The 12,371-nt window shown below is 37.0% G+C and overlaps 1 protein-coding gene across 1 annotated transcript; it reads right to left on the bottom strand.

Moving 5' to 3' along the window:
* Positions 1-5,595: 5,595 nt before the first annotated feature.
* On the bottom strand, positions 5,596-12,144 carry LOC103723793 (BTB/POZ domain-containing protein At2g13690-like). The gene is made up of 2 exons (XM_039128318.3): positions 11,196-12,144; positions 5,596-6,639 (listed from the first exon to the last, which is right to left on the bottom strand). The coding sequence occupies exons 1-2, from the start codon at positions 11,910-11,912 to the stop codon at positions 5,704-5,706; spliced, it is 1,653 nt and encodes a 550-aa protein (XP_038984246.2). The 5' UTR covers positions 11,913-12,144; the 3' UTR covers positions 5,596-5,703.
* Between the last annotated feature and the right edge of the window lie 227 nt (positions 12,145-12,371).

Below are 12,371 nucleotides of genomic sequence, written 5' to 3'. Positions count from 1 at the left end.
TACTATACATTTAGAATTATTTAATAATTTTTTGGTATCAAATGTCATTCTAAAACTTCTTATTTAAAATTACGTAATCTATTAACTACAACCACCTTTGAATGTATTATTTTTATGTGTTGACATGACAAAATATAACTAAAAAAAATAATATTGTGTAGTATTCATTTTTCAATCATAAAAATATCTTTTCACAATCTATTGTCAAGTCAATGGCTAAAGAGAAGGTGCAAAAAGATTATGGATTGGCCTAGCATCATTAGGCCATGTATTATATTGATTTATTGATTTCTTTGTTGTTATTTTATCAATGTTGAGATACATATCAAAGAAGTATAAACTAAATGTTTCATATTTGAATGCTATCCAAGATGACAATACATTATATCTATTTTCCACTTTAAAGGTTTATTTTATTCTTCTCCAAACTATTTTATTGAATTATTAAAGAAAAGGGTTAAATGGGATTGGAAAAAGGTTTAGGAAGAAGAAATTTGCCATTAAGTTACTTTAACTTACAAATATAGGTTTTAAACCATATTATCATAGCAAGATGATTGAACTATAAATACTCCTTTCGCTACTTCAAACAAAAAAAGAAACTATAAAGAATGAGACATTACAAAAAAATTTAAGATCTTAATACATTAACAACATTGAGTTATCAGTTGAAATATAGTCATATCATTTAAGATAATAAGAATACTATTGTTAGCAGATACTCTAGAGATTTTATTTATGGTTTAGTTTTAAAATAAAAACTTTCTCGATAATTTTTATATTTTCCCCCCATCTCAAAGTTGCTTAAATTTGTTGGTCTCTATGCACCATATAACCAACAACCATCTCATTTATCAATAACCCCATTCAGAGATGACATATCTTATTATAGTAAAGAATGATGGTGGTAACAAGCGGATGATGATTTGGAGTCATTTTTCTTTTTTTTTGGTACAACAGCAGCTCGCATGTAACGGATGTGAATGCGGCCAACAGAATCAGAAAGCAAAATACTATATAAAGACTCTGGCACTGGCCCGTGGTCTATCCATGTAAAGTCTTCTGAGTGGTGAGTTGCATAGGATCCATCCAATCTACCACACCATTCCTCTTTGAGTAGACGTGCGAAGCCTGATGGAAGGCGCACTCCCTCAATAATTTATGAATGTTGTGGAGCAAGGGCCGATCCTCAACTAAACGGCTTTGATTCCGAATCTACTCAATCACTGTGACCGAATCTCTCTCAAGGAGGAGTTTGGAGTTATTTCTTGAATAATGAAATTATTGAAGTTTTTTAAAAAAAGAATCGAAGGAGTTTGTCATGATACAAGATCTCTTTTGGAGTTTTAAGTGAAACCTGTAATATTCTCTCGAGCCACCGGTTGTTGCCGGTTACACTAGCCGAGCAATGAGTACAAATATCAAAGGCTTCCCTCATTCGCCACCCTTATTCTCTTCTTTACTCCCAAAAGGAGTCAAAATCTTCTTCTTCTCATTCTCTTTGGCATCATGCCATCCTCATCGTCGTTACCATCCATGGACTCATCCGTGCCACCGCCTACGGGATGGCGGGGTCCACGGTATCTTTTCTGTGGCCCAAAATGCCCTCGTACTTCTCTCCGAATTACGCCTCTTGGAGTTCTCAGGCGCGAAAGGGGAATCGCGGACCTCACGCGCTCCTCTCCAGATTCTCGCGGTGATCGTATGGTTTCCGTCACCGACGGGCTCCGCGGGCTCCGCCGCTTCGCTACTGGAGGACCCAGCACGCTCGAGGGCGGTGACTCACCTGGCAGTGAAAGGGATCGCGGGATTTGAGACGTTGATGTTGCCACGTGTTGCTCTTTGTGTGGACAGGTAGTGGTAAGACTTCTTTGTCAAGGTCCATCAATCTGGACCGTCCATTAAAAAGAACTGCCTCCAAGTGACGAAATCTCTAGAAAAATCAGTGCTAACAAATAAATCTGTGTTGAATGACATTGTTAAACCATATTAGCGGAAACCCACTGAAATTGTTACTAATAGTTATAATATAACGGTTATTATTTATCTAATGATGTGTGATTTGAAATTATTTTATATTAAAATAATAGTTTTAATGATGGCCATTATAATGATATTATACTCAAAAATAATGAACAACAATAGAGATAATGGTATAAGTGTCAACATCATTATTCATTTAGTAGAATTGTTATTTTATATGGCACAAATTATTTTGGAGTGAAAATTAGTTTTTTTTTTGAATTTTAAAAAGCATCATTTTATTTAAAAAACTCAAAATGTAAATAATAATTGTTGTTCCTATCAAATAATTAGCAAGTATCATGATAAGATAATGGTCAAATGATAGTTATTATTTGGATACTGGTTATTAATATTTACTTGGTAATGGCTTTTTCCAAAGCCATTATAACATTCGGTGTGATTCCAAGCGGTGCCATGGGAGAAGAAGCAAGACAAATATTATTGCTTGTCGTATTAAAATATTTTTTTTAATTTGTTCCTCTTTTAGAGAGAGGGGAGGGGGAAAAAATTATGCTTTCTCTAGCTTCCATCTTAAACAAAAATTTAAAAGTCAAACAGGGATGGAAATCCTACTAAAGAAATTTATCAATTTTGTAACTTAAAAAAACCAAAAAAAAGAGAAAATTGCAACGCCAAGAGAAAATGTCTACGAAGAGAGAACATACGCATTCTCTTTTTTCCTCATCAAGTCTCTCTATCTATCTTTTTCCTCATCAAGCCGTCTCTCCCATCCGTAAGGTCTTTCTTCTCCTCTGAGTTTCTTTCTCCTCATCCAATCACTATCTTTTCCAAGATCTTTGCATCTAAGAGTTTATGAAATCTAAATAATAGTATGTATACAAATTTTTTTATGTTAGACAAAGTTAGAAAATTGTTTACTAGTATTGATAAATACAATAATCTGAAAACTATATATCGATTTGTCTAAAGGTGTGTATTAGCTTGCTAGATGACTAATTTGCTTGGTGTATGTCATTCAGTCATGTAGCATATAAAGGTAAAAAACATATTCTGAAAGATGTATATCGATTAACCTGTATGTGCATAGTCGATTATTATTAGGTGTGTATAAGAAAAAGCTTGTAGTATATATTAGAAAGTCAATGAGTATGTATTACCTAACCATGTAGTATATATTGGTGAACACGATGTTTTGAAAACTATGTAAAAATTTGCTTAGATATATATATGGGTTGCTAGATGACTAATTTGTTAAGTGTATATCACCTGATCGTGTGCTATGTACTGATGAACACCATATTCTAGAAATTGTGTATTTACCTAAATATGTATGCTAAATGACTAATTTTCTTCGTGTATATTATCGGGTCGTGCAATATGTACTAGTAAAAAGCATGTTTTGAAAATAAAAAAGAAAAAGGATGCCATATGCGACTTCCTTTCTTTTTTTGGTTTTTTCCTAATCATATATCCGATTACTCCATCAGTACTAAAAGTCTTTAACTTTTGAATTCCTTCTTCAAAATAGGCACTAAGGGAATTGTGGCAAATTAAGAAGCTTGCCCCATATTTTCTTCTTTGGTGCTCGCCCCATATGATTTTCTTTGAGCTTTCCAAGACTTTCACATACTTCTTAAGAGTTTAAAATATCCTTGGATATATAAGAGTTCTTTTCCCTTCATCTTGTTCTTTTTCTGACTTTTCTTCCTCACATGTTGTAGTAACTATTATCAAGCTCTCATCCTCTTTCTATATCTTAACCTTTTATTTTATATCTACTATTTTAATGGGACAAATTTACATGACGATTTTTTTTTTTTTTTTTGCAAAGGAGCACCATTTTATAATTGATTATTATAGCTGAATATATCTTTTATAGATAGATCTTTTAATTCAAGAGGAACGACAATTTATTGTGGATCAATTTGGCCATTTGGGATAGGTCTAAATAAGGTTTGGGAGCAAGATCTGTTATATCCAAGACTCAATTATTAACAAGCCAGACAAACTATAATTTTTTTTCTTCGATAATACTTTAATTAGGCATAAGTTCTAATCTAGAAGGAATTAGACAATATAATAAGATATAAAATTCATATTGAAGTTGAGATCTAACTCTGCAATGAGTTTTACTCGAACATAATTTTTTTTAATTTTAGAATTATTTTTGGAATAGAAGAGAAATTTAACATGAATTTTGAGAACTAGACCTCACTAGTATAAATAAATGGCATGAAAGCAAAAAGGACTAAAAAAACTTTATCATGTTTCAAATTTTTCTATGAGAGATCTAAGTTGAACTTATTGAAGGAAGTGCATTCTGCTCTTTTTTGACTATATTATGCTTTGAAAGGCAATACTACAAGAGAAATATTACATATATATGTGTGTGTCTTTTTCTGTTCCATAGATATTTCATTGGGACACTTCCAAGAGTTTTGCAAGAGTTTCACAAACTTTTTAAGAGTTTAACATATCCTCGGATATATAAGAGTTCTTTGCCCTTCTTCTTCTTTTCCTGATTTTCTCTCTCACATGTTGTGATAACCATTATCGAACTCTCATCCTCTTTCTATATCTTATTTTTTATTTTATATCTACTATTTTAATGGGACAAATTTAAATGATGGCTTTTTTTCTTCGCAAAGAAGCACCATTTTATAATTGATTGTTATAGCTGAATTTATCTTTATAAACAGATCTTTTATTTCAAAGCAATAACAAATTTATTGTGGATCAATTTGGTCATTTTGGATAGGTCTAAATAAGGTTTGGGATGGAAATCCTATCTTTGTTAAACATAAATTATTCAAAGTTTACTTTGCTATACTTGATCTCTTTGGTTATAGTTATTAGTTGCCTACTAGGCTATCAATTCTTCTCTCTCTCTTTCTCAGCACTCAGGGTATTGGCTATGATGGGTAGAGATTGTACAGAGAGCTTAGATCAAACTCCTAGACTTAGTTGGACTAGCTCTACCTTTACAATTTTATTTGGGACCCTCCTTAATGTCATGGTTTAGCATAACTCCTTTCGGTGATATGTAGTTGTTGCACTATAGTTGATCCTAGTCGCCTTGTCTTTGGCCGCCTTCTCCGACCAATTGTATTTCCTACCATTTTTTGAGGGTTTGACGACAAAGTTTGACTAAAGGGATGTATGAAATATCTTTATTAGTGCTAGGCTCAGAAAGGCTTGTTCCAATCAGATGAGGCAAATCAAGTCATTCCTAAATTGTGAAAGTCTTTGAATTGAATATAGAGCTCAAGTCAACTACTAAATTTCACGCCTATCACACTCTCGAAGTCAGGTAGGCCTCTTGAAACAATAAAAAGTGGTTATATTGATTAAACCGTAGTTCAGCAACTTATAGTTGTTTTGGAATTGACCTGTAATTCAACCTCTGAAAATTTAGTTAGTTCTAAAAATTATTATACTCTGAGTAGTTGGCTTATTGTTAGTTTAGTTGTATTTATTTTTCCTTTTTACCTTGCATGCTCAGGGGGCCTACCCCTACATGCATGCAGCAGGCTGCCACATCACTTGGCACGCATTTTTAGTTCTGGGGCGTGGCATTGCCATCTTTCACTTTTTGAGAGAAGGAAGACGCAGGGGAAAATAGGTGCTTTAAGAAAATATGATTACATGATTCACCTCTAATCATCTTAAAACGACACTAGTATTACATCCACACAGCAAACCAAATATTAAAAGGATTTAAGAAGCATGGCTGTGCGGTTCCGAGGACCTTACAGCAAATGACCTTCGCCACCATACCTGAAAAGCCTTGCCCAGGTTTGGACATTCAGTGCCATGGCAAACGAAACATCGAAACCATTCCTCAAAAAAGCTCTGCTGCTGCTTCAATGGAAGGGTAAGGAGAGCTTGGCCCAGGCTCTCCTCCAACATCCTCATGTCCAACCCTTTTGAGCATCTCTGCAACCAACCGAAGTCCACCAACATAGGTCCAAACCATGCCCTGAGGACACTGGATCTCATGTTGCCCCCACACTGCAACCTCCCCCTTCCTAGTGCAATAAACAGACTCGCCGAGATGCGACTGAGCTCGTATCTCACCATTGGTGATGCCATGCCATGCATCCTGATCAATCCATCTTGGCTTGCCCACAAGCACACAAAATCTTCTGCCATCTGCTTGTCTACAAGAATCTCTAGCAGCCAGTTAATGTTCTCCACTTGCTTAGAGACTCGCTCGATCAATGGCTTTGTTGCTTTTGTTATTGCCATCTGATTTACCGGACCAGAGTTGGAGGCTTCTTCAAAGAGCTCCACCAGTGAGTTCAAACAAGATTGACAGATGCTGTACAGGCTCTCCTTATTGAGACCAGCGGGGTCCTTTTGATAGACTGAGCTTTTCGATAAGAGGCCACTTACAAAGAACTGCATCTCCTTCCTTGCATTACTATTAGTTCCATTTGCAACAGACCGTATGAGCTGCAGAGCTAGAACTTCAGACTGGTTTGGACCTCGTGGGAATAACCTGGCTAGTACATCTTGAGAAATTGCTTCATCGAATGTGTATCTTGCAAACAAGCTCTTCAGCTTCTCCTCGTCCTTCTCACTCCATGGAACAGCCTCGATATACTTCAAACATGATGTGATACCTCTGTCAAACATGATCGTGGAAGATACCTTAAAAAAAAAAAAATCAAATTATGCCAAATATGATCCAAAGAGAACAACAATAGAAAAGCAAAGCAACTAGGCAACAAATTATCATAATTTCAAGAAATGCTATTCAGAAGCAAGAAGGGCAACAAATGAAATTTGACAAGTTCTCAATAACATGTTGGACCAAAACTACCAGATTGTTTCAGGCCTCCCTATCCAAGTGCCTATCTTGATCAAGACCACCAAGACATATGTTTTTGAGTACAGACAGACTTATTTCTGGATTTCCATAAGCTTGCTATAAAAATGATAATAATTCACAAAATTGGATCCTATAATTGAATGTAGTGGACGCCCCTTGGAAGTGGTATGCTACAGATCTTGATCAAAGAGGAATTTTCGGCTAGGGAGGTCATTAGAAGCAACATCTGCAATGGTGTATCTGAGCAATGACAGGGAAGAAGAGTACCTGACAATACCAAATATGCGTATCATGATACATTATATTCCAGAATAGAATTGTGTTAATCTTGCCACTTAGAATGTCAAAATGTTATCAGAGAGAGGTATTACTACAATGAATAAAATGTTGAGATGGCAGTATATCTACTTGTATGAGGCCAAATGAAAATTAAAAAAAAAGAAATTGAGTAAAAGAAGAATCTACAATCATGTCAGGATTCTAAAATTATGATATAGAAATGAACCTAGAGACATTCATACACATCATAGGGTTGACTGGTGGGAGGACTTGAAACACAATTTTCATTTGACATGATGGAATTATATGGATTTTATTGTTGTACATTTTGTTTATGTACACTCATTCTGTCAATGAGTCAATGGTATCAACAACCAAAATCAACCGTTGTCCAGATTGTAACAAGCAGCTTTCAAAGGGCATGTAGGACAAACTCAACTGTAATCAAGTTCAAAACTAAAAGTTCAGACGATATTTGACTAGGCAGAGAGTTCTCTCTGAGATATGTTCGTGTTACTTTAAAGCATTTGACTGAAGGTGATGATTTAAGAGTCAAAATCAATTCAAGGTATACTTTTGGAAAAAATTCAGTACACGAGTTATTTGAACAATTGAAGGTCCATCTTAGGACATACATAAAGTTTTGTTAGCTGGAGTAGTTTTCAAGCTACCAAAGAATCTTGGCGGAATTTTGTGATTTCTGGTTTTCCCTCCTCTTTTACTCTTAATTCTGCCTCTGTATCTTCTTACCTCTTCGAATTCATTTCTTATTCACCAATAATATCATATTATTTAGTCTTGTGTAGTGATGCCCAAAAAGCAGCAATCATGCAATGGTCTAACGACTCTGGACCACTTAAGAAGCAAGCCAAGCTAAGTTTCACTACAAGGAAAAAAAAAAAACAATTCAGGGAACTCCAGAGAATCAATGTCTAGTGATGTCCAAGTCTATGGAATTTTGGGGACCAGGACAAAGGCCTTTATGTTGGGAAGCTTTATGTCAACCCACAGAATTGTGTCATGGAAAATGCTTTTGGAATGCAGGATTCCAAGCAGCATGTGGGAGTGTGCTTCCATTTGTTGGTAATATTTCAGCACAAGGTGAACGAGCAGTTGAACACATTGAGCTCAAGCATTCACTGGACATGTAAGAGTAGCCTTTATTGTGCTAGTGGGAAGTCGTTGAGATAAGGGAAGAGATGAGAATGGTGTCACTGCAACAGATAACATGATGGCTCTATCCAGTAGCATCACAAGTGTTTAGACGAAGGGGTGAATATGTAATTTGCCTTACCAATACTTTGACTTTAGCAAATTTCCACTTGGATCATAGGACAAACAAGGCCCTTGAATTTGATTTGATGTAGATATTCCAACTGACTTGTAGCATGCACAAATGTGCACATCTAGCCTGATAAATCATGGTGAAGATTCTTCTTGCAACCAATGCACTGAAGCAAAGCAATGGCTCAGATAATACAGCCATATATTAACTCATAAGCTACTTTTTATGTCAAAATCTTTTTTCCATATTAGAACTTTTCATAGGTAGTTTACCTTTGCTTTCACTGTCATTTTTTGCCTTGGGTTCATTTCTTGGGATCCTTTTGACATGGTCAAACTCATTTTCTTTTTGTTTGATGTGCTTCACATCTCTTTATGTTATGATCACCAAACATCACGTAGTTGGTGTCTTTCACATCGTATTGTTAGTTGAGTTCGCTAACATAGTGTTTTCACCGATCCAGCTTTGATTTGTGATTCCATCACCTCCCCTGCTTTTGTTAAAGTCTGAAATTTGATCCAAACATCCTTGATCCAACAATTTCAGTTTTTTCACCAAAGCTTTGTGCTTCAGAATATATAAATTTAAATCCATTATCTTGATAATTTCACATATGTTTTGGGTTTGGTCAAACTCATTTAATTGCATCATCTCATTTAATTTAACAAATCAATCTTAAACATATTTCATGAAGATGGCACATTAGCACCTAATCCACACTTAAACCTTCTAAAGCATACCCTATATCTAAAATTTTTAGCAACAATGTAAATTTGCACACGTATTATAACTAGTTGATTGTAATATTTCTAGAGAGATATTTCTAGAGATTTTTCTTCATAATAAGACCATGCATTTACATTAGATTAAGGTCCAATTTAGAAGACCTCACATGAATAGGTTCATTTGATATGGCCCAAAATCAAGTTATCCTCTGACGTCACCCCTACACTTGATTTTTAGGCTTAAAATGGTTTCAACTTGTGTATGACCTAAAACAGGAACAAAGCACATGGAATAGTTGAATTGACAGATTTTTTCAAGAAAACAATTTTCACTAAGTGCCTTTAAAAGCATATTCTATATTCTAAGTTTAATGAAGATGGAGATATATTGTTTGTGTATTTGTTTTGGAAGTATTGATAATCACAGGAAAAAGTTTAATGTATACATGATGAGTTCAAGAAAGCAATGACATAGGAGCTTGAAATGGCATCTGTGTTATAGTATCTTGACATGGAAGTGAAGCAAACTAATGAAGGAATTTTTACATCACTAAAGGGCCACAGAAAAAAGTTCTCAAGAAATTTAAACTGAGAAGATTTCGAGCAGGTAAACACATGTTCTCTCAAAAAAAGGGCTGGTAAAAATATGTGGACTATGGTACCAAGTCATTAGAGCATACAGAAAGACAAACGGTAATTCCATGTGTTTTCTAGTAGTTTAATAGGAAGGCAATGTTACTTGACATGCAGAAGAACAGACATTCTTTTGGAGTAAGCCTGATGGGCTCCTACATGGAGGTAGCAACCATGGAACACTTACACAAGGCCAAAAAACATTCACAGCATAAAAGATAGCCCATCTTTTTTAGGGAAAGGGAGGGAAGACCCACAAGGTGGAATTACCCAGGATCTAGATACTTAGAAGCTCTCCGAGTTCTGAATTTGAAACCTCCTCCATTTAGAAGAGGGGTGTGAACAACAGAGCTATTGCCAAGTTCGCTTTGCACACTAAGATTTTCTTTCCCCCCTAAATATGATACACTAAATAGCTTAGTTAATTCACTCTGATAATTTGAAACTTGCTGTATTTGTGACCGTGATTGGTCTGGAGACTTAAATGATAAAATAAGTAATAAACAATTTTGTGCACTACATCAGAAGATGTTCACATCGACATAAAAACAACAGCCAGATGTATGTTGCTTTCACTTCATGCGTATGCCAGGCAATTTGGTTAAGAAACTTATTGATTGAAGTTGATGAATTTGCCACAATAAAAACCAATGTAAACACATCCAGACAATAAACTGGCACTTGCATTAGCATCGGATATTTTGTGATTCAAGCAAACCCATTGACACCAGGTTTAACTTCAGTCGAGCATGTTAAGGAGTTGAATTTAGTTCCACAAAATTCAATAGCCAAGCCACCAACATATTCAAAAAGCCCTCCTGAGCATGAACTGTTTTGCACATTTAGAGCTTTTTCTCACATCCCAAAGTCAAGATCAATGGAAAAATTAGAAGGTAAACTTGATTTTGGGTCATAATCAAGTGCAATTCTAAGTTGGTCCTTACTGTAAGCTGGTGTTTCTTGTCATGAAGAAAAATATCCAAAAATATCTCTAATCTAGAAATGCCACTGTCAGTGTTAGTATTTAGGAGTTGTAATAAATGTAGCAGCTGGATATTACGAGTTGTGCTAAATGTGGTAGATGGAAAGCGCTATAAGTGTTCATTGAATCCTACAGATAGAGATGTACTCTAGGGATGTTGAAATCATAATTGAGAATGAAATCCGCATTCTCCATCTACCTCTATCTCCTATCTTCTTCGCCTTCCCATACCTCTCCTCTATAAGCACAAAGCCCCTTATTTTTCTCAATAGCTCAAGAAGTGTAGGATCTATTAAACAAGGTTCCTTTAACTCTTTTCATATTTGACGCCCATTGTACAACCTAAAACATTCCGCATCTTATTAACTGCTAGTAGCACTACTACTAAGTTTGTTTAAGAATCGTCTTTACCAAACTTTTCATAAATCTATCTCAGCAATCATAACTTATAGAAGATTATGGCATCATCACCTCAAGTACGTCAATGGCTCGGGAGATTCCGGCTTTCATGAGCCACCTCGTTGCATCCTTCTCGTACATCAGCTCTATTGTCTCCCCGAAAACACCCAAATCCTCAACACCAGTAACCTCTATCTTCCGGCAATCAGCCAAAGCATCCGAGACATTCTGGCCAGAGTTCAGAACCATGGAGGCAAAAAATGCACTGCTCTCGCACAGGACCTCCGAATCCAGCTCCCACACCAAGCACCTCCCGTTCTTTCCCTTCAAGCTGAGCCTCAAATCCAAAGATCCCTCCTTCAAACCAGCCCCATTCTCCGCCACCGGCCTCTCCGGAACCAAAGATCGCTCCTTTGGAAGCGGATCCAAGCTCTCCGGCTCCGACTCCACAGCCGCGTTGGCGATCGAGGCGGCGTCGGCGATCTCCGGCAGCTGGCCGAGGGGCGCGTCGGAGTCGATAGGGGAGACCCGGCCGGGGGAGAGGATCCGCCGGGGGTCGATGATGCCGAGTGCGAGCTTGCTGCTGGGAGAAGGGGAGCCGTGGAAGGAGCCACCGGCGAAGGGCGGTGGCTTCTGGGGAGGCTTAGAGGGGGGTTCATGGTGATGGTAGTGAGGGGAGCTCCGGCGGTCGGGGCTGCGGTGAGCGGCGCCGAAGGGGCAGCACCAGGCCCGCCGGAGGCCGGAATTCTTCTGGCGGGGGGCGGATCGCCAGCCGCCGGGATCCGCCATGGGGGTAGGAGAGTGAGTGACGGAGATTGGAATAAGAATGGGGGGTTGGGGTTAGGGTTTGGCCGGAGGCATCGTGGAATCAGAGGATCTTTGGAGGTGCGCTTTGGCTTCCCTTTGGTTTCGGTGACGGGGGACTTTGGATTCTTCCGTCCTTGCCTCACTTCTTTTTCTCACTCTTTCTTTTGGCAGAGAGAGAAGGAGAGAGAATGGTACACGAGGACCAATGAGCGTTAAGAAGGCCTTTGGTGAGATCAAGAACAATGTTGGTACGACGATTAAGCTCGACTGCCGAACGTCACTAACATGGAACCCACATAATACGGACGTAATAATTATTTTCTTTTTTTCTTTTTCAACTATTTTTTAAATATAATATAATAATATAAAAAATTATAATAAATAAAATATTTTAATAATTAAATTTTATTGAATATTAAGTAATGAACTCAATGATACTAG

Source organism: Phoenix dactylifera, chromosome 11 (assembly GCF_051530095.1).
Source record: "Phoenix dactylifera cultivar Ajwa chromosome 11, Ajwa_hap1_PhDact_Kaust_v1.1, whole genome shotgun sequence".
Lineage (NCBI taxonomy): Eukaryota > Viridiplantae > Streptophyta > Magnoliopsida > Arecales > Arecaceae > Phoenix > Phoenix dactylifera.
This window is presented reverse-complemented; position numbering and strand designations above follow the sequence as displayed.

Excerpts from the sequence above, each read along its gene's own strand:
- LOC103723793 (XM_039128318.3), bottom strand. The coding sequence starts at position 11,912 with ATGGCGGATCCCGGCGGCTGGCGATCCGCCCCCCGCCAGAAGAATTCC. Across the intron at positions 6,640-11,195 it reads GAGCCATTGACGTACTTGAG|GTATCTTCCACGATCATGTT; the intron begins GTGATGATGCCA and ends TTTTTTTTTAAG.